This window comes from Haliotis rufescens, unplaced genomic scaffold, assembly GCF_023055435.1.
Source record: "Haliotis rufescens isolate VD_foot unplaced genomic scaffold, xgHalRufe1.0.p SCAF_52, whole genome shotgun sequence".
NCBI classification, from domain to species: domain Eukaryota; kingdom Metazoa; phylum Mollusca; class Gastropoda; order Lepetellida; family Haliotidae; genus Haliotis; species Haliotis rufescens.
This window is the reverse complement of record NW_025964246.1, coordinates 232,753-251,735: the sequence shown is the minus strand read 5'-3', so window position 1 is coordinate 251,735 and position 18,983 is coordinate 232,753. Positions and strand designations below refer to the sequence as shown.

At 39.1% G+C, this 18,983-nt stretch overlaps 1 protein-coding gene across 2 annotated transcripts; it reads right to left on the bottom strand.

Annotated features, from left to right (window-relative positions):
• Window positions 1–214: 214 nt before the first annotated feature.
• LOC124144035 (ribonuclease H2 subunit B-like) lies at window positions 215–18,946 on the bottom strand. 2 transcript variants are annotated; one of them, XM_046513250.2, is made up of 11 exons: window positions 18,809–18,946; window positions 16,673–16,747; window positions 11,302–11,409; window positions 10,749–10,822; window positions 8,176–8,290; window positions 6,618–6,682; window positions 5,818–5,926; window positions 3,842–3,923; window positions 2,714–2,768; window positions 2,335–2,409; window positions 215–1,269 (listed from the first exon to the last, which is right to left on the bottom strand). In XM_046513250.2, the coding sequence occupies exons 1-11, from the start codon at window positions 18,915–18,917 to the stop codon at window positions 1,171–1,173; spliced, it is 966 nt and encodes a 321-aa protein (XP_046369206.2). In that variant the 5' UTR covers window positions 18,918–18,946; the 3' UTR covers window positions 215–1,170. The 2 variants fall into 2 exon arrangements, with proteins under 2 accessions (XP_046369206.2, XP_048240887.1); XM_048384930.1 differs by having other exon boundaries at window positions 10,758–10,822.
• Between the last annotated feature and the right edge of the window lie 37 nt (window positions 18,947–18,983).

Below are 18,983 nucleotides of genomic sequence, written 5' to 3'. Positions count from 1 at the left end.
AAGGCGCTCTACTTACAAACCACCACAAAGACAAAGTAAACTTGTGATTTCATGACTGATCACAAAAATGTGATCTTTTTATCTAAAGTCAGCTGTGGCATGGGAAGGTTTAGTTTCAGCTGATTATCAGTAGCCATGACGACATTCAATATCAGTAGCCATGACGACATTCAATATCAGTAGCCATGACGACATTCAATATCAGTAGCCATAACGACATTCAATATCAGCACGAGGAAGACGGTTAATTCCCATCCCTGGCGAGGGTTCATCGCAATGCCAGGTTCGTAAGGGTGAAACGATTCATTGAAACTCTCACGCACCACAATACGTGGCCTTCAATACGATACAGAATACATACAGACATGTATCGCAAAACATAACACAAAATATGTCTGTTTATTTACTTAATAAAAGAATAAGCCGCTTGTTATACCAGGGAATCATAAAAAACAACCTTTGCGCTACGACTGTCGTAAGTCTATGTTAATGTATGAGAGCTACGACCACCTTAGCGCTAAGATCGCTTCGTACAACGGCACCCAGCTGTATACTGGTTATACATGTTCAACAGTTGTCTACTTCACATGCTATTCACTGGATCATGTTCATTCTAATCCCAGCTAACAGGAACACCTGGGCCTACTTGCACAAAGGAATCTTAGCGCTAAGATGATTGCAACTCCCATACTTTAACATAGGCCTACAATGGTCTTAGCGCTAAGATTGCTTTGAGCAAGTGGGCCCAGAAACTTAGGGCTTCACACACAGGCTAAACAATTGCAAATGATTGCAACTCCCATACTTTAACATAGGCCTACAATTGTCTTAGCGCTAAGATTGCTTTGTGCAAGTGGGCCCAGAAACTAAGGGCTTCACACACAGGCTAAACAAGGCAGAAGGCAGGGATAAATATGAGCTTTTGGCTTCCCCATTACATTTGGGATGGACAGTGAACAAGGAAGGTCCAGTTTGTTGGCATTGTTTGGCATGTTGAGATACGTATTGTATCGTGGCCAGTGTAACTTGATACATATTGTACCATGGCCAGTGTCTTTAGATATGATTCATATCATGGCCAGTGAATCCTGATGTGTATCGCATCCTTCCGCATTGTTGCACCCCTACATGCTGTCTGGAAGGTCAAGGTCAGGTTGTTGAAGGTCAAGGTCAGGTCTTGACCTTTGGTGAGAAGAAGCTTGAGATGCTCTTCATGCCGGACTTGTCGACCTTGCTAAGCTTCTTCTGGGCCACGGTCATCTTCGTCTCCTGAAACCACACACATGTGGTACCTGTTTATTTCATAGCCGGATAGATAGATAGATAGATAGATAGATAGATAGATAGATAGATAGATAGATAGATCACAAAGGCAATCCTGAATCCACCAGCTATAATTCATGAAAATTGGAATTACAGTATTCGCCAAAGTAGGCACCCAGGGGAATTAGAAAACTGCCAAAGTTGGGTGCTAATTAAAACCTTACACAACAATTTAATTCTGGTGTTAGAAAACGAATGTTACCATGGTTACTGAACAATTTTCGTTCAAATGTTCATGAAACTAAAAAAATCCATAATGGTTACAAGGCAAGTACATGTGCCTTCTACACTTATGTTTTCTGTGAAAAATATCTGTAATAAAGACACCAGAAAATATAGACTGTAATGCTAACTTTTAGTCTTTGAGCTTATAAAGAATATTTACGGACTGGTCTAGACGTTGTTCAGGGAGTGCTTATTGGAGCTGGCTGCTTCTTACAGTGAATACAGGGGCTTTTGCTGATTTTAAACCTACAGGTATGTTTCAACATTCGACATTTTTAAAATTCTGTTTCAGTGCATATTTTTGCTCTTTTTCATAAATTCCCATTTGAGCATGTTGAGTAAGTCTTCAATTCAAATCACAAAAGAGAGGTGGTCTTGTACAATATTACTCAATACCGTATCCGATGTAATAAGCACCCAGGGCGATATTTGCTAATATATTGGCTAGTGAACAATCCCAGTTAGCACCCCTTGCGATTGATCAATGTACACAAGACTTATTTATTCGTGTATTATACGCACTCGTGTGTTATATGCACACTTAATTATGGGCAATTAAATTCTGGAAAAATATATCTGTCGTGTATAAACATTTCAGGCTGTCAGCATAAACCATGAAATTTATCCTTTAACTGTTTTTTTCACCAAAATAATAGTCTAATAAGAGCCCCCTATTTCTAATTTTGAGCGCGACCTGGGCGCTTATTACGTCGAATACTGTGACAGCTTCCCGTGACAGCGCATGTCAAAATGTAAGAAATTGCGTCTAACTAACCAACCACTCACCTTGGAGGTTTGTTTTTGGACCCCATGGGTTTTGCTGTAGTCTTCACTCGGAGCGATGTCTTCCAGCTTGACCCTCTGAAACAAAGATTTCAGAAGTGACTTGGAGACCCTCCACACCGTTACTTTCGAGCTATGACATTTGGCAATCTATGCAAAACTGGGGGGGTGCTGGGGTGTGGGTGAAGAGGGGGTGGGGTGTGGGTGGGGGTGGGGTGTGGGTGGGGGTGGGGGTGGGGGGATCTTGGGGGAGATGGTGGTAGGTATATTTTTATTGTCAAAAGTGAGTACAATGACATGCCATTGACCAAGGACTGTCTGTTTTGTCAATCTTTTAAATAATGTAAGAATGCGGCCTAATTATTGAGCAAACCATCCCTACCTTGGCTGGCGGTTCCTCTGACGGACTCTTGATCGGGTCAGGGATGTCTGCGACTCTGTAACAAGGGGATTATTCATGACCAGACTTTTTTTTAACTGAAACTAGTGGCCATGTTAACAGTGTACTAAAATAATTAAGTCAAGAAAGATTCAGTTATGTCCCCTGGTCTATCAATGAGCAATAAAATCAAAGCCATATTATTTCCTTAATGATAAGTGTGGTGACGGACAGTATCTAACGAAGTCCATTCTAAGGCAATGAATAAAACATATGCTTCTTGCAATCTCAATTAATCTTCTAAACAAATGGTGAATATGATCTGGTGTTATTTTGTCAATTCAGCAAAAAAGACAGTTATTCTTTTACACAGCAACGTGAAGGGCTTGTAAATAATTGATCATAGACCAGACAATCCAGTGATTGACATCATGAGCATCGATCTACGCATTTGGGATACGATGACATGCATCAATCAAGTCAGCGAGCCTGACCACCCGATCCCATTAGTCACCTCTTGATGACAAGCATGGATTGCTGAAGACGTATTCTATCTCAGGTGAGGTGAAATGGGGTTTAACGTCGCGTCCAAGATTATTGCACTTATATAGCGACGTGCATGCACGTGTGTGTGTGCGTGGCTGCTTGTACTAGTCCGGACTGATTTATAATGCTAGCTCACTGAGATACCATGCCGCAGTTTAACATAAATACCCCACTCAGACACAGTATACTGACTCCGAGCCGACCAGTCCTTGTTTAAGCCCCTTAATGCCGACCCGAAAGGGTAACCAAGTACCACCTTTTAACGTCTTTTGGTATGACGCGGTTGGGGATCGAACCCCGGACCTTCCGCTCTCCGGACGGACACTCTACCACCAGACCACGGAGGCAGTCTATTCTATCCCAGATCTTCACGGGGTTAAGCTGGTTAACTTGATGTGGAAGGACAGAATGTCACTGGACGCCTTCCATGACAGCAATGTGAGATTTGAACCCACAATTATTGACTTCTACACAGCAAGCAGTGATGTTTTAGATCTCTGGACGGTGCCTGTCTTCCTACTGAGTGATGCGAGGCTGTGCCGTAGTCCACAACACGACATAAACCATGACAAAGTAACATCTTACCCGAGGTAGTCTCTGAGATCCTCGGCTATGAGCGGTGGAAGATAGTCTGACACCATGCCACAGGCATACTTGATGTACTGATCTGAAACAACAGTTGTCAGTTGTCTTCAACACATTGACAAGAAGCAGACATTGAAATGAATCACACCGTTCAGGATACAAAATTCTTAAATGTATAACTATAACAATCCATGTACTGGTACGGTTCATATTGTGTTCATAATGTGTCCGTACATGGTTCATATTGTGTTCAAACATGGTTCATATTGCGTTCATACATTGTTCATATTGTGTTCATACATGGACCATATTGTGTTCATACATGGTTGATATTGTGTTCATACATGGTTGATATTGTATTCATACATGGTTGATATTGTGTTCATACATGGCTGATATTGTGTTCATACATGAGTTTATATTGCGTTCATACATGGTTCATATTGTATTCATACATGGTTCATATTGTGTTCATACATGGTTCATATTGTGTTCATATTGTGTTCATATATGGTTCATATTGTGTTCACACATGGTTCATATTGTGTTCATACATGGTTCATATTGTGTTCATACATGGTTCATATTGTGTTCATACATGGTTCATATTGTATTCATACATGGTTCATATTGTGTTCACACATGGTTCATATTGTGTTCATACATGGTTCATATTGTGTTCATACATGGTTGATATTGTGTTCATACATGGTTGATATTGTATTCATACATGGTTCATATTGTGTTCATACATGGTTCATATTGTGTTCATACATGGTTCATATTGTGTTCATACATGGTTCATATTGTGTTCATACATGGTTGATATTGTGTTCATACATGAGTTTATATTGCGTTCATACATGGTTCATATTGTATTCATACATGGTTGATATTGTGTTCATACATGGTTGATATTGTGTTCATACATGGTTGATATTGTGTTCATACATGGTTGATATTGTGTTCATACATGGTTTATATTGTGTTCATACATGAGTTTATATTGTGTTCATACATGAGTTTATATTGCGTTCATACATGGTTCATATTGTATTCATACATGGTTCATATTGTGTTCATACATGGTTTATATTGTGTTCATAAATGGTTCATATTGTGTTCACATGGTTCATATTGTGTTCACACATGGTTCATATTGTGTTCATACATTGTTCATATTGTGTTCATAAATGGTTCATATTGTGTTCATACATGGTTTATATTGTTCATACATGGTTCATATTGTGTTCACATGGTTCATATTGTGTTCACATGGTTCATATTGTGTTCGTACATGGTTCATATTGTGTTCACATGGTTCATATTGTGTTCGTACATGGTTCATATTGTGTTCACATGGTTCATATTGTGTTCACATGGTTCATATTTTGTTCGTACATGGATCATGTTGCGTTCATTCATGGCTTTCATAGGTGTTTTCAGATATGGTTCACACAAAAGTTAAACATACAAAGAGAAGGGGTGAATTTTGGCTAGCCAGAGAGGCCCTCTACTTTATGATTACAGCAAGTGCTTCGCAATTTTAACTGGCCACGGTCCAAAGGGCCAGTGGTTTATTCTACTCCTGAACATGGTTTTCATACATGGTTTAACACATAAAATATCCACAACAAAGCGCAGCACTTTTTATTCTCCATTAGGAACTGCACGTCGATGTTGACTTTCGCATTTAGGGATACAGAAGTCAGGTACACTGATCCGGATGAATTCGCTCACTTCATGTTGATCAGCTGGCAAGGATATTCACCTCCTAATTGAGGGTTTGTCAGACCTTGATGAAGTGATATGTAGAGTTTAGTCGTTAATCCACGTTCATTCACCAGAGATGGGACACTTCTGGCTACTAGCCTGTGTGAGTAATGCTTTACTCTTTTCTAAACCTGGTAGTACCAAGGAGAATGTTTGACAAACAAACAAACAAACAGGCTAACTGGCCATGTTCTCTCCCCTACCTTTGTCGACAGCTTCCTCCTTCTTGCTGCGGATGAATATAGAACTGTGGGCACCGGAGGAGCTGACACTGACGTCCTTCTGCTGGAGGACATCGGCCACAATCTCCGTCTGTAACCATGGTAACAGTTCATGGAATATAACAACATGATTTTTCTTGTGTCAAGATGACAATGTTGTATTACAGCAGCCATGCTTCGTAAGACGTACGATGTTTAGTACAATTTTCATAGCTGACAGATCTCCAAACGAGATACGATTTAAGGCCAACTTTCATCACTTGCAAATCTCCAAAGGAGAAACAATGTTAAGGCCAATTTTCATAACTGACAGATCTCCAAACGAGATAGGATTTAAGGCCAACTTTCATCACTCGCAAATCTCATAAGGAGAAACAATGTTAAGGCCAATTTTCATAACTGACAGATCTCCAAACGAGATAGGATTTAAGGCCAACTTTCATCACTCGCAAATCTCATAAGGAGATACAATGTTAAGGCCAATTTTCATGCCTGACAGATCTCCAAACGAGATACAATTTAAGACCAACTTTCATTACTTGCAAATCTCCAAAAGAGCTACAATGTTAAGGCCAATTTTTTTAAGTGACAGGTCTCTAAACGATATAAGATGTTAAGGCCAAATTTCATTCCTCACTAATTTCAAAAACAACATACAACATTGTACACTATTAAGGCCAATTTTCATAACTGGCGGATCTTTAACAGATGTCAGTTTCAGACAAGCATGGGGTAATATGATCAGAGGGATACAAAAAGAATTAATGAAAATGAATTCCAACCTTTAGCTTCAGCCATGATAAAGTTTTGTCCTTGTCGAACCTGTAGGCTCTGAAGTCATCATCCCCTGCAAGACATGTAGTGTATATTTCACAGAGTGTTACCATGGTAACATTACATTGTCATGGTGATATAACATGATGAAATGTTACAAGATGTATAAAGACGAAATCTGGCTTTTCTTGTCATATAACTAGCGATAGAAACTAACATTTTAGTCCACTAGTCCTTATAATGATAACGCCCCATGAAGATCCGGGGTAGAATAGGTCTTCAGCAACCCATGCTTGCTGTAAAGGGCGACTATGCTTGTCGTAAGAGGCGACTAGCAGGATCGGGTGGTCAGGCTCGCTGACTTGGTTGATGCATGTCATCGCTCTCAATCGCATGGATCGATGCTCATGATATCAATCACTGGATTGTCTGGTCCAGACTCGATTATTTACAGACCGCGGTCATATAGCTGGACTATTGCTGAGTGCGGCGTTAAACAACAAATAAACAAATTATAATAATAACATACAGCAAATCCCTTAAAACATTGTAAAAATGGCAAAATTCTACTTGTGCTTATGATACCTTAACTATTGGCCAGTTTGGCAAGGACAAGAGGACAAGTGCCAATTTCTAACGCTGTTAAGATGTTAACCATATTATTACATCTATCTTAGTGACTCATATTTTTACACTTACTACATTATGTGTGGGTTTCTCAGAAGGATAAAGCCAGTGGATTAAGACTGTATCCGTTTGGGTCATTTACGAGAAAATATACAGACATGAAAGGTCAGGTAGGGTCTACTTTGAGTGTTTACAAACAAGGCGTCACCTATGTCTATCAGCCAGAGACAGAATTTGTCATTGGGGATCTGGACAAAATACTGGGAAAATTGTTATCATTATAAAACTAATACTCAAAAGTACCGAAAATCAGTGTCTCACAGGGGTGTCAGTGAGGCCATTTACAACACTTGAGCTATAAATTGTTAAGGTTCGCTAAACACATTTTCCTGGGATATTTCCATGGGATATTTACCATCCCAAAACACACACATGAAAACCACTAGAGTGAAATGGTAAACAACGTTACAGGTCACAGATGAAATAAACATGTCATTTGACAACAAGCTGGGTTTAACACTGCTTTTAACAGTATTCCAGTTATATCTCGGCGTGTCAGCTTAATGTGGGAGGGAAGCCCGAAGTGATGCAGGTCTCGGACGTTTACCACTTCGGTGAAACCCACGAGCACGGGTATGGTGCTGACAAACCTAGAAACATAATCGGAACAAACCAGGATTCAACCCACAATCATAGGTTTCTCGCGTGCCCAAGGGACGCAACTCTGCACAGCGAATCGCGGCGCCTTAGACGACTGGGCCACCCGTGTCCCCCATGGTCAGAGTAACCATGGTAATGTTTGTTGTCAAGCATATTTCTTCTGCTAGCATGCGAGTCCATGCAGACAGCATACATTATATACACAGTGTTACTTGCATCCACAAACTATGAAAAACTTAAAGTGACCTTGATCCTAAAAAATGTTGCGAGAAGAAGTACCTTTGACCTCTGTGATCTGATGCAGCTCACTTAATCCTGAGCAGCCATGCAGTCTGTTGCATTCTGGGTAATCCTCATCAATCACAATCTGGTCCAAAGTCATGAATTTCCCAGACTGCAACACAGAATATCACTTATTAAAATGCAGTGGCTTACAGCAGAGAGACGACCTCCGCTAGATTTACACATAAACTTATCATGACTCGATCTAGCAATCTAGAGAAATAGAGGAATTTATTATATTGTCTACACAAAATATTGTTTCATTGAGCAAATTTTGAGAAAAATGCTGTATTTGAATTGTTTTGTAAAATTTAAATTAAAAAATAATTAAAGGAAATTAATCTCTGATCAATATTGACAGTTTTTCATTTAATTATAACTAATGCTTCCTGGAATATTGACTCAAAAATACAGTTAAGCAAAGAAATTATTGGAGTGGCTTTAATTTGGGAGGGGGGGGGGGGGGAAGCGGGAGTGGGGGGGGAGGCAAATCAAAAGTTCACTATGTATTAATATTTAAAAATATTGGAAGGTTTAAATGGAGTAGACTAAAGGACATTATAGCTAAAATGGATAGAATTATTATTAAACCGCCCCCATGTTATCAGAAATGAGCGGCCACTGTAACTTGATAATGCCCTCGGGCCATTATCACGCCCGTTGTTAGGTGACGTCATAGGATAGGGATAGGTGATGTCACATTCAATAGTGACGTCATCTGGTTTGTTCTATGCCGTTTCCATATTTGTAAAAGTTGGTCAGTGACATTCGTGTTGATTGCAGTAAATGTTTCAAAACCCGATATTGGTGTTTCGTTATATTTGATAATAAATTCCATCCATTTTAGCTATAATAACGGTAACGCTATTTTTCAGGGCATTATGGAAGACCTCAGGCTTCTGCAAATGATAATTCCCTGAAAAATAGTGTTACTGTTATAATAACAGGATTTTACCTTGACCTACAAACCAGGGGTCCAGGGGACCTCCCAATAATTCCTTGAGGAAATATGAGGGTCCTATAAAGAAAGGTACTGTAAACATGGACAGGTGAGGTGAAATGGGGTTTAACATCGCGTCCAAGATTATTGCACTTATATGTGACCTATGTGTGTGTGTGTGTGTGTGTGTGTGTGTGTGTGTGTGTGTGTGTGTGTGTGTGTGTGTGTGTGTGTGTGTGTGTGTGTGTGTGTGTGTGTGTGTGTCTGCTTGTACTAGTCCGGACTGATGCCGATTTATAGTGCTAGCACATGAATACCCCACTCAGACACAGTATACTGACTCCGAGCCGACCAGTCCTTGTTTTAGCCCCTTAATGCCGAGCGCCAGACAGGGTAACAACAAGTACCACCTTTTAACGTCTTTTTGTATGACGCATCCGGGGATCAAACCCCGGACCTTCGGCTCTCCGGGCGGACGCTCTACCAAAAGACCACGGAGGCGGTCATAGGCATGGACAGAAATAAGCACTAACCTGCTAGTCTGATGCAGTTTCACATCTATTAAAGATACTAAGGTCTGGTTGAATTTTGAACATTTTAGAGATGTTTGATTTGATAATTACATTAATTACCAGACAGGCCTCAAAGTTTAATTTTAATCAAGTAGCCATATGTCTACAAGTATTTTTTGTCCAGGTAGCCAGTGGTAAAATCAAGAAGTCAAGCCAATATTGTAGGTAGCCAAAAGCATTTGAAATCTTTTATCAAATAACTATTATAATATGTACAAGTCATAGCACTACTCTTGGAATTGTATATTAGTGGAAACTGTACTTGATTTTTGTTTTTTGTGACTCGAACAATGATGCAATTTATGTTACTAGATTATATAGGTATATCCTTGCTTATCCAATGAGCATTGTCAAATAAAATAAAATACTATTTACATTAACATTTATGTATTTTGGTTCACTGTCGACTTTAGGAGGAATTATTCGCGAGTACAATTATTAGCAGACATGTTTTCCAAGATCAGCTATTTTTGTGTCTACATATGTGGTAGCCATTTGGCTACTTCTGAATTTTAGACCGTAGAAATTAAAGATCCGGGGTAGAATAGGTCTTCAGCAACCCATGCTTGCCGTAAAAGGCGACTATGCTTGTCGTAGAAGGCGACTAACAGGATCGGGTGGTCAGGCTCGCTGACTTGGTTGATACATGTCATCGATTCCAATTGCGTGGATCGATGCTCATGATGTCAATCACTGGATTTTCTGGTCCAGACTCGATTATTTTACAGACCGCCATCATATAGCTGGAATATTGCTGAGTGCAGCGTTAAACACACAAACAATCAATCAATCATATTTCTTGTCAAGAATTTGGATCAATGAACATATATGTACGTTCCTTGTATTTTGATTCTGCATCTATTCTAGACATTTTGAGTACTGGTCGTCCATTTCTGTGACGTGTCAAAACTCTGGTTACCATATGTTAAAGCTCTGCACGCAACAAGTTTACACCTCATTTAGGGGGGTTGAGAGAGACAGCAGGTAATTTTTCTAGATTTCACTTGTTTCAGAATTAGCGGACTCCTGGCATCGAAGCCGGAAGCCGTGCCACCCACCTGCCCCACCTTCAATAGGTACGGCATCACCAGGAACAGCGGGTCCACCGTCGTCAGCATCAGCATCCCTCCGTCTGAAACACCAATGTTTGTTGTTAAATCTCAGTCAGCAATATTCCACTTATCTTCCCGAGACAAGGGAGATAACTGACTTTAAAAGTCCAGTTTCCACCCTTGCCGAACTAGGCTGGATTTCTAGGCTCGATCGTAGCGCCACCAGTGGCTATTATGAGTTATGTGTCTTCTATGTCAATCCTATTGACCAATCAGAGTCACTTGCATTTGCTTAAAATAAATGACGGTGCCGAGTCAAGACATTTTGATCGACAATAAAAATCTATGTTGTAGGTAATAACTGGGGTCTTACATCCCGAAGTGCATCAAATCTCTTAAGCACCTTGATTAAAAACTTGAAAAGATTTGGAAAATATCTGTTGACGCAATGTTTGAGGTACACATGCTTTGGATTCTGGCACACCTAAGGGACACAACTCTGCACAATGATTAGCGGTGCTTTATCTAAAATAAATTTATCTCCGTTTTGAAGACCCACCATGTTGAACTGTATCTCCAATAAACCAAGATCTGAATTCCTCTTTATATTGTATAGCTTCATACACGTCTCGTCCTCCATTGGCGAACAAGAACAGGCAGCCAGAATCTGTGATTAAAGGAACATAAAAAATATAGAAGTACATGCAAACAAACAGAAATATGAGATTAGACACAAGAAGATAGGGTCACCAATATCCCCGCCAAATTCAAGTAAAATGTATTTATGGGTATTACGGAGAAAAGTTCTTCTCCCATGTCTGAAAGACCAAGCTCCTCACAGCGATAGCCCAGTCTGCGGAGCTCTCTATACTATCACTGCCACCAGTCAAAACTCCCCACTGTGAAGCCCCCGCGGTTTTTCCCGACCCCCAGGGCATGCTCTGTCTACCAAAACCGAGGGAAACTGTTTTTCCATACTTATTAACCGAAAAAACTTAAAACAACATTTATCAACATTTTTATGTTTCGGACATACTTTCCATGAACCTTAGGAACCGCGCGTAAAATATCTGTTGCTGGTGTACGGATCTTCCAAAAAACATTCTAAAAACCACTGTGGCTTATCAACACCTCTGTAGCCTCGTGGTACACTCACTGGGCTACAGATATGAAGGTTGCGAGTTCGATCCTCCGGAATATAAAGAAAACATTTGTCATTTGATTTTACATTTCATTACATGTTACAATCTGAACGGAAGTTACATTAATAAAATACCCAGGACATAATATAAAATCCCTGGGATATAATAGCAAATATGACTTGAATATCCTTTAAAATCCTAGGGACATTACAACGTCCCTGTTTATGAGATTTAACCCGACTGGAAAGTAAAACCTCACAATAGGTTTTAATGCCTATAGAAAGAAGTCTCTTACTTAATAGCGATCCCAATGAATAGGTTTATAAAATGATAACATATAGCAAAAATGGGCCAATTTCTACTAGTCCTTATGATACCTTTACTATTGGGCAGTTTGGTAAGGACTACAGGACTAGTGCCAATTTCTAATGCTGGTAAGCCAGTTTCTTTTAAAAAGCACAATAATACAACATAGTAATGGCATGATTCAAAGATGCACTGGGGTATCATAGGCAAGCTTTGCCAGATACAGTACACTTGACTTGACATAAATTCCATTGATTAATATTTTGATCCAAGATTGATTGTCATTTTGAAGAATGTTCAAGTAAGTTACCACTGCACCACTGCTACTGGTACAGAAAAAAAAAAAAAATTCTCAGAAATCCACATACAGTGATCCCTCGCTACAACGCTACCTTCGGGGTCCAAATAATTGATGAACGTTATAGATGATCAGCAGTTTAATGAAGGGCGAGTCGTAGGTGGTAGATGACCAACAATACAGTATACATGCCCTGCCTACCTAACACATTCAAAAAAGATTAGAATAGAAGTTATTTATGATTCATAGTGTAGAAAAAGATTTATCGAGTATTAATATGCGCTTTCAAAAAAACAAAAACATCGTATCCCTTCAGGTGAATAAACAGGTAGATCGGCAACAAACTTGGTCAATAAAAGTATGAAATTTGATATAAAACATCACTAGACATGATGATTTACCATTTACAATGTATTTACTGCTCTCTAAGGTATTCTTTTATATGCAGAGATTAAGATTACCGTGTGTATTTTCTCATAAACTAGGCCGGAAATAGCAATCAGCTGTGCACACTTTTATTCCCAATCTACCGGTGATTCAGTTAACACGTACCCAGTGATCCCACTTTAAAGAAATTTGATGCAATGGTCGGAAGATATGTATCTGATATTATTATTTTATCAGGAATAATATATTCCAATATCGTGTTATTTTAGTTGCAGCTTCCACCATATATTCTTAAAATTAGAAGAACGACAAGTGTAGCTTGCAGGACATTTTTTGCCGTATGAAACGATTTTGATCAGTCAACGTAGGGACTTCCAGCGCTATATGTATTTTGATAGCGAAAACGTTATGTTGACGTTTAATTGTCAAACTGCCTCAAATATGACTTTTACCAAGTCATGGTACGGCATTTATGGTATGTGTATCCATTCTCTTGCAACTAAAGTTCGTTTCAAGGCGTCAATGGCGGTAATCTGACCGTGGTTGCTGTTAATAACTGTGAGTTGTGCGATCGAGCGATCTACCGATCACTTCGCATACGACTTCGACGAAATTATTGCAAACATTATTATAGAATCTAATAATTGAATGAAATTTTAAATATAATTAAAATTTATATATTGCAACATTAGTCCAGATAAACAATGAACTTTTTTTTATTACCAGATATTATAATGATAGGAATAAATTGCATACTTCGGTTCGGATTTGTTGACTGGCATTTCCGGTGTTACGTGATCGTGATCGCGGTGATCAACTGATAATGTTTTCTGAGATGGGGGAAAACATCGTGTCATTGGAAAACTTGAGTTTATTGAAAATGTTAGTAAATTTGGGGAGCCATGCTTTACCACGCGCTATAACCGAATTAGCGCTATATTGAGGGCGCAATAACGAGGGAACACTGTATCAAAATCAAACTCTGCACTGCACCTCTTCTATTAGTATGGAATCTTTAAACTAAATTTAAACTAAATTTGAACAAAATCCACAAGTAGGGCACACAAAAGTTTCAGTAAAAATGGAAGAGTTTGACTTTTTAGGTCAGGTGCACAAATAAAAAATGTAAATGATGGTTTTCAAAGTTGTTCTTCATATTTGTGAGTGAGTGAGTGAATGAGTGAGAGAGAGCAAGCGAGCGAGCATAACATTGATGACTCTTGTACTTAATCTTTGACAAGGATAATTAACAAGTTGAGGCCTGCATGTAAATGTGACAAGCCCAAGTGGTTTGTTTTGCTGGGCTGTTTTTATTTCTTATCCTGTTATTGCCTTGAACTGTTTACTCAGAGCAGGGCTTTACCAAGGCCCGATATTGGGCCAGGCCTCAGAGTTGCAACTAAAACGGTTGTCAATGTGACCTATATTTTAATTTGTCTACTGTCTAAAATTCAGAGGGAGCCAAATAACTTATATTAACTACCTTGAAAAATATCTTGTGGCGACTAAATTCTATTGCTACACATATGTAGACACAAAAATAAACGTGTTTGCTGCTAACGGTACTCGCAAATAATTCCTCTTAAAGTCAACAATGAACCGAAATACATAAATATTAATGTAATTAGTATTTTAATTTATTTTAGTTGATAGTTTATTGGATACCTAGATAATCTTGTAAAATAAATTGCATCATTGTTTGAGTCACAAATAACAAAACTCAAGTACAGTTTCCACTAATATACAATTCCAAGACTTGTGGTATGACTTGTATTGTTTGTTTGCTGTTTAACGCTGCACTCAGCAATATACCTGCAATATGATGGCAGTCTGTAAATAATTGAGTTTGGACCAGACAATCCAGTGATTGACATCATGAACATCGATCCATGCAATTGGGACCGATGACATGCATCAACCAAGTCAGCGAGCCTGACCACCCGATCCCGTTAGTCGCCTCTTATGACAAGCATAGTCACCCTTTACGGCAAGCATGGGTTGCTGAAGACCTATTCTACCCCGGATCTTCACGGTTTGCAAATGACTTGTACTTATAATAGTTGTTTGATAAAAGATTAATACAATGGCTTCTGCAGTGGTAGAAACTAACAGTTTTAGTCCACTAGTCCTTATAATGATAACATATAGCAAAATCCTTAAAAATGGCAAATTTCTACTAGTCCTTATGATACCTTAACTACTGGGCAGTTTGGCAAGGACTACAGGACTAGTGTCAATTTCTATCACTGCTTCTGGCTACCTACGCTATTGGCTTGACTTCTTGATTTTACCACTGGCTACCTGGAAAAATTACTTGAAGCAATATGGCTACTTGGTAAAAAATTAAACTTTGAGGCCTGTGGACCCAAGTCTACAGCATGTTGGTAAAATTCCCAAAATGCATAGCTCCAGATAAGCTGCGTATCTGCGTAAAATACGCATCAGAAATGCAGAAATATGCAGTAAAATAAATTCCAAGCATATCAAATGCGCAGCGAACATTACAGATAAGCTACAAAAATAAAACTTGTGCATATCTTCAAAATATTGTGAAGTAACCCTGTGTATTCCATTAGCAAATCAGCAACTTGTTTGGAAATTATAAACGGCCATTCCGTCAACCTTGCCAAATTCCACGATGACAGTTACATCATGATCATTTGCCATCACACTTTCTTGTGGAAGTATCGTGGTATTTTTGAGTCCTATAAAGCTCTCGAACCCACACAACACCAGTTTGCAGGGACTAGATGAATAGTGTTTTTAAATATTTAACTTAAATACCCACATGTGTAAAAACTAGTGGGTAACAGAAATTTGAATACGCAGATAGAATTACTGATACCCAATGATTTTAAAATGCATGGGTAAACTACCCACAACACCAAAAGCTTATCTGGAGCTCTGTTAAATACCCACATGTGTAAAAACTAGTGGGTAACAGAAATTTGAATACCCAGATAGAATTACTGATACCCAATGATTTTAAAATGCATGGGTAAAATACCCACAACACCAAAAGCTTATCTGGAGCTCTGCAAATGGGAATTAAATGTTCGCAAGTCATGTTGAAATAGTTGTGATCACTCATAACAGGGGGGCAATCGGGTAGCCTAGTGGTTAAAGCGTTCGCTCGTCACGCCGAAGACCCGGGTTCGATTCCCAACATGGGTACAATGTGTGAAGCCCATTTCTGGTGTCCCCCGCCGTGATATTGCTGGAATATTGCTAAAAGCGGCGTAAAACCAAACTCACTCACTCACTCATAACAGGCCCAACAAGGAGGAAGAGGATTTGATTAATTAAGAAAATAAGAACTCGAAAAACAATCCCAATTTTGAAATATTTTACAATTTGTTCCAAATTTGTCTGCTAATGGTGTTTAGTTTGGATTAATCCCTGAATGTAGATACCGTATTCGACGTAATAAGCGCCCCGCTCCAATAAGCGCCCACAGCGATATTTGCTAATATATTGGCTCATGAACAATCCCAATTAGCACCCCTTCCGATTGATCAATGTTCCCAAGACTCTTTTGTTTGTGTATAATACGCACTCGTGTGTTATATGCACCCTTAATTATGGGGAATTAAATTCTGGAAAAATATATCTGTCGTACATAAACATTTAAGGCTGTCAGCATAAACCACGAAATTTATCTTTCAACTGTTTTTTTCCCACCAAAATAATATTCTAAGAAGAGCCCCCTTTTTCTACTTTTGAGAGTGCCCTGGGCGCTTATTATGCCGAATACGGTATGTGCATGTTGTAAATAGCACTACCCTAAAAACACTTACCAGATTTGGGGTGTCTCAATTTGCACATGACAGGCCGACTTTCTTCATTTCCACCATCATCGTCCAACACACAATCTGCAAGTGGAACAATCAAGGCCAGATTGAATACAACACTTGCAACAGGTCGATAATAAACTTAAATTGGAACATTTAATTAAAAGCATACTCCCATCATAGCATGCAGTGCTTACTTGGAGACCCATGAAGATCCGGGGTAGAATAGGTCTTCAGCAACCCATGCTTGCCGTAAAAGGCGACTAACGGGACCGGGTGGTCAGGTTTGGTGACTTGGCATGTCATCCAGGGTTAGAAACTAACAGTTTTTGTCCACTAGTCCTTATAATGATAACATATATAGCAAAACCCTTAAAATGAGCCAATTTCTACTAGTCCCTAGGATACCTTTACTATTGGGCAGTTTGGTAAGGACTACAGGACTAGTGCCAATTTCTAACGCTGTCATCGATCCCAATTGCGTGGATCGATGCTCATGATATCAATCACTGGATTGTCTGGTCCAGACTTGATTAATTACAGACCGCCGTCATATAGCTGGAATGTCTTTACTGTATAAGTCTTCTTTTAGAGCATTAGTCGTTGGGCTACCTGTGCTGTGAAAACCATGGAAAACTATCTTTTCAACTTCCTCTTAGGGCCATCTTTACTATCAAAGATCCATCTTCGATCCTTGGGTTAAGGATGGTTTGTGTTTGGGTATTGGGAGATGCTATTGTAGCAGGGCGTGGAGTCGTCCCACAGATGACATCCTTACTTGTCAGCTTACTGACGGGGTTAACCTCTTTGGTCATGTGGACAAGGCGTCCAACCTCGGATCAGAAGGTCCGTGGTTCGAATCCCATCACGGGACTCGGAAAATTTTATGGCCGCTACACTATGTTCACCACTAGTTGTATTCAAGGATCCAAGGGCTAAGGATAGAGTTAGGGGACAACCCACACTAATCCTAGGATCGTAGAGACACGCGCAAATACTTACTTTCCGAAACTAAACAATATTTTCTTGAGATAGATCTACTTTTTATCATACCAATGGGTGTGAACCAGGTGTTGATATTTTCGTTAATGTGACTGGTATCTCATTGACAAAGGTCACCAGTGAAGACCCATGTAAGATTTGGTCTTCAGCAACCCATGCTTCTTGAGGCGACTATGCTTGCCATAACATGTTCATAAGGGGCAACTAATATTATTGGGTTATAGATGCAAATTCCAAAATACAAAACCTTATTTTCATGTTTATAAAAAGGAAGCTTTTTCACGATACAACATTGAAAAAGATATTGCTTTCAAGACAGGTAATCAACAGAAATTCTATGGTGCTTGGATGCTGTATCATCAACTTTTCGAAAATGAGGCGCAGCTTTCAATTTAATTTTAGTTTTGTACGTAAGATTTTAATGTTTGAGACCATGTACTTTCCTAAACTGCAATATGATATATAAACAAGAGTGAATGTGTGAGTGAGAAGTATGTTATTTTCTGTAAAAAAAACAACAAAGTAAGATGTACTGATAAGTTGTGCTTTATGTCATGGGCTTTCTGCTACCCTGGGCGGAAGCCCATTTATGTAACAGGTGCGTCTTTCTAAAAACAATAAAAGAAAAAAAAGAAAAATATTATTGGGTGGTCAGGCTGGCTGACTGACGCATGTCATCTTATCCCAATTGCACAGATCGATGTTAATCACTGGATTGTCTGATCCAGGCTTGAGTTTTTTACAGTTTCATATAGCTGAGTGTGGCGTTAAAAAAAACAAAAAAAAAACAAACATATTGACAAAGGTAGATGGATAGGCATAATTGTAACTCGGCATGAAACAGCAAACTCTAAGGTATGTGTGCACAGTCAGTTATGGTAAACAGTGTGTAAGAAACGTTGCGACAGTGTTCGGAAGTCAAGACATGATTTCGTAAGTTTATCAGGCGGGTCCATAAATAGTGAAAAAATATCTTTCCTAAAAATGATATCTTATAATATGTGATTAATACTTATGTAAATCCCTAAACCAATACCCTTGATGCACTGGCAAATTCGATCCATAAAAGTAAGACATCGCGCAGTCTAAATTTAAACTTCTTATCAACTGTGTTGTGAGTGTCATCTGTTGCATACGCACCTTCAACCATCATAATCCATTGAGATTGTGCATCGTTAGACTTCTTCGTTCCAGGTGATGTTGATTTTTCTGAGCTCGACTGTTTCGAGGATCGTCTGCTTGGCGGCATGTTTATGTTATTTCAACTATCAACAATCTTCACCCTTTCGCAAGGTGGCGGGAAAAACTCACGAAC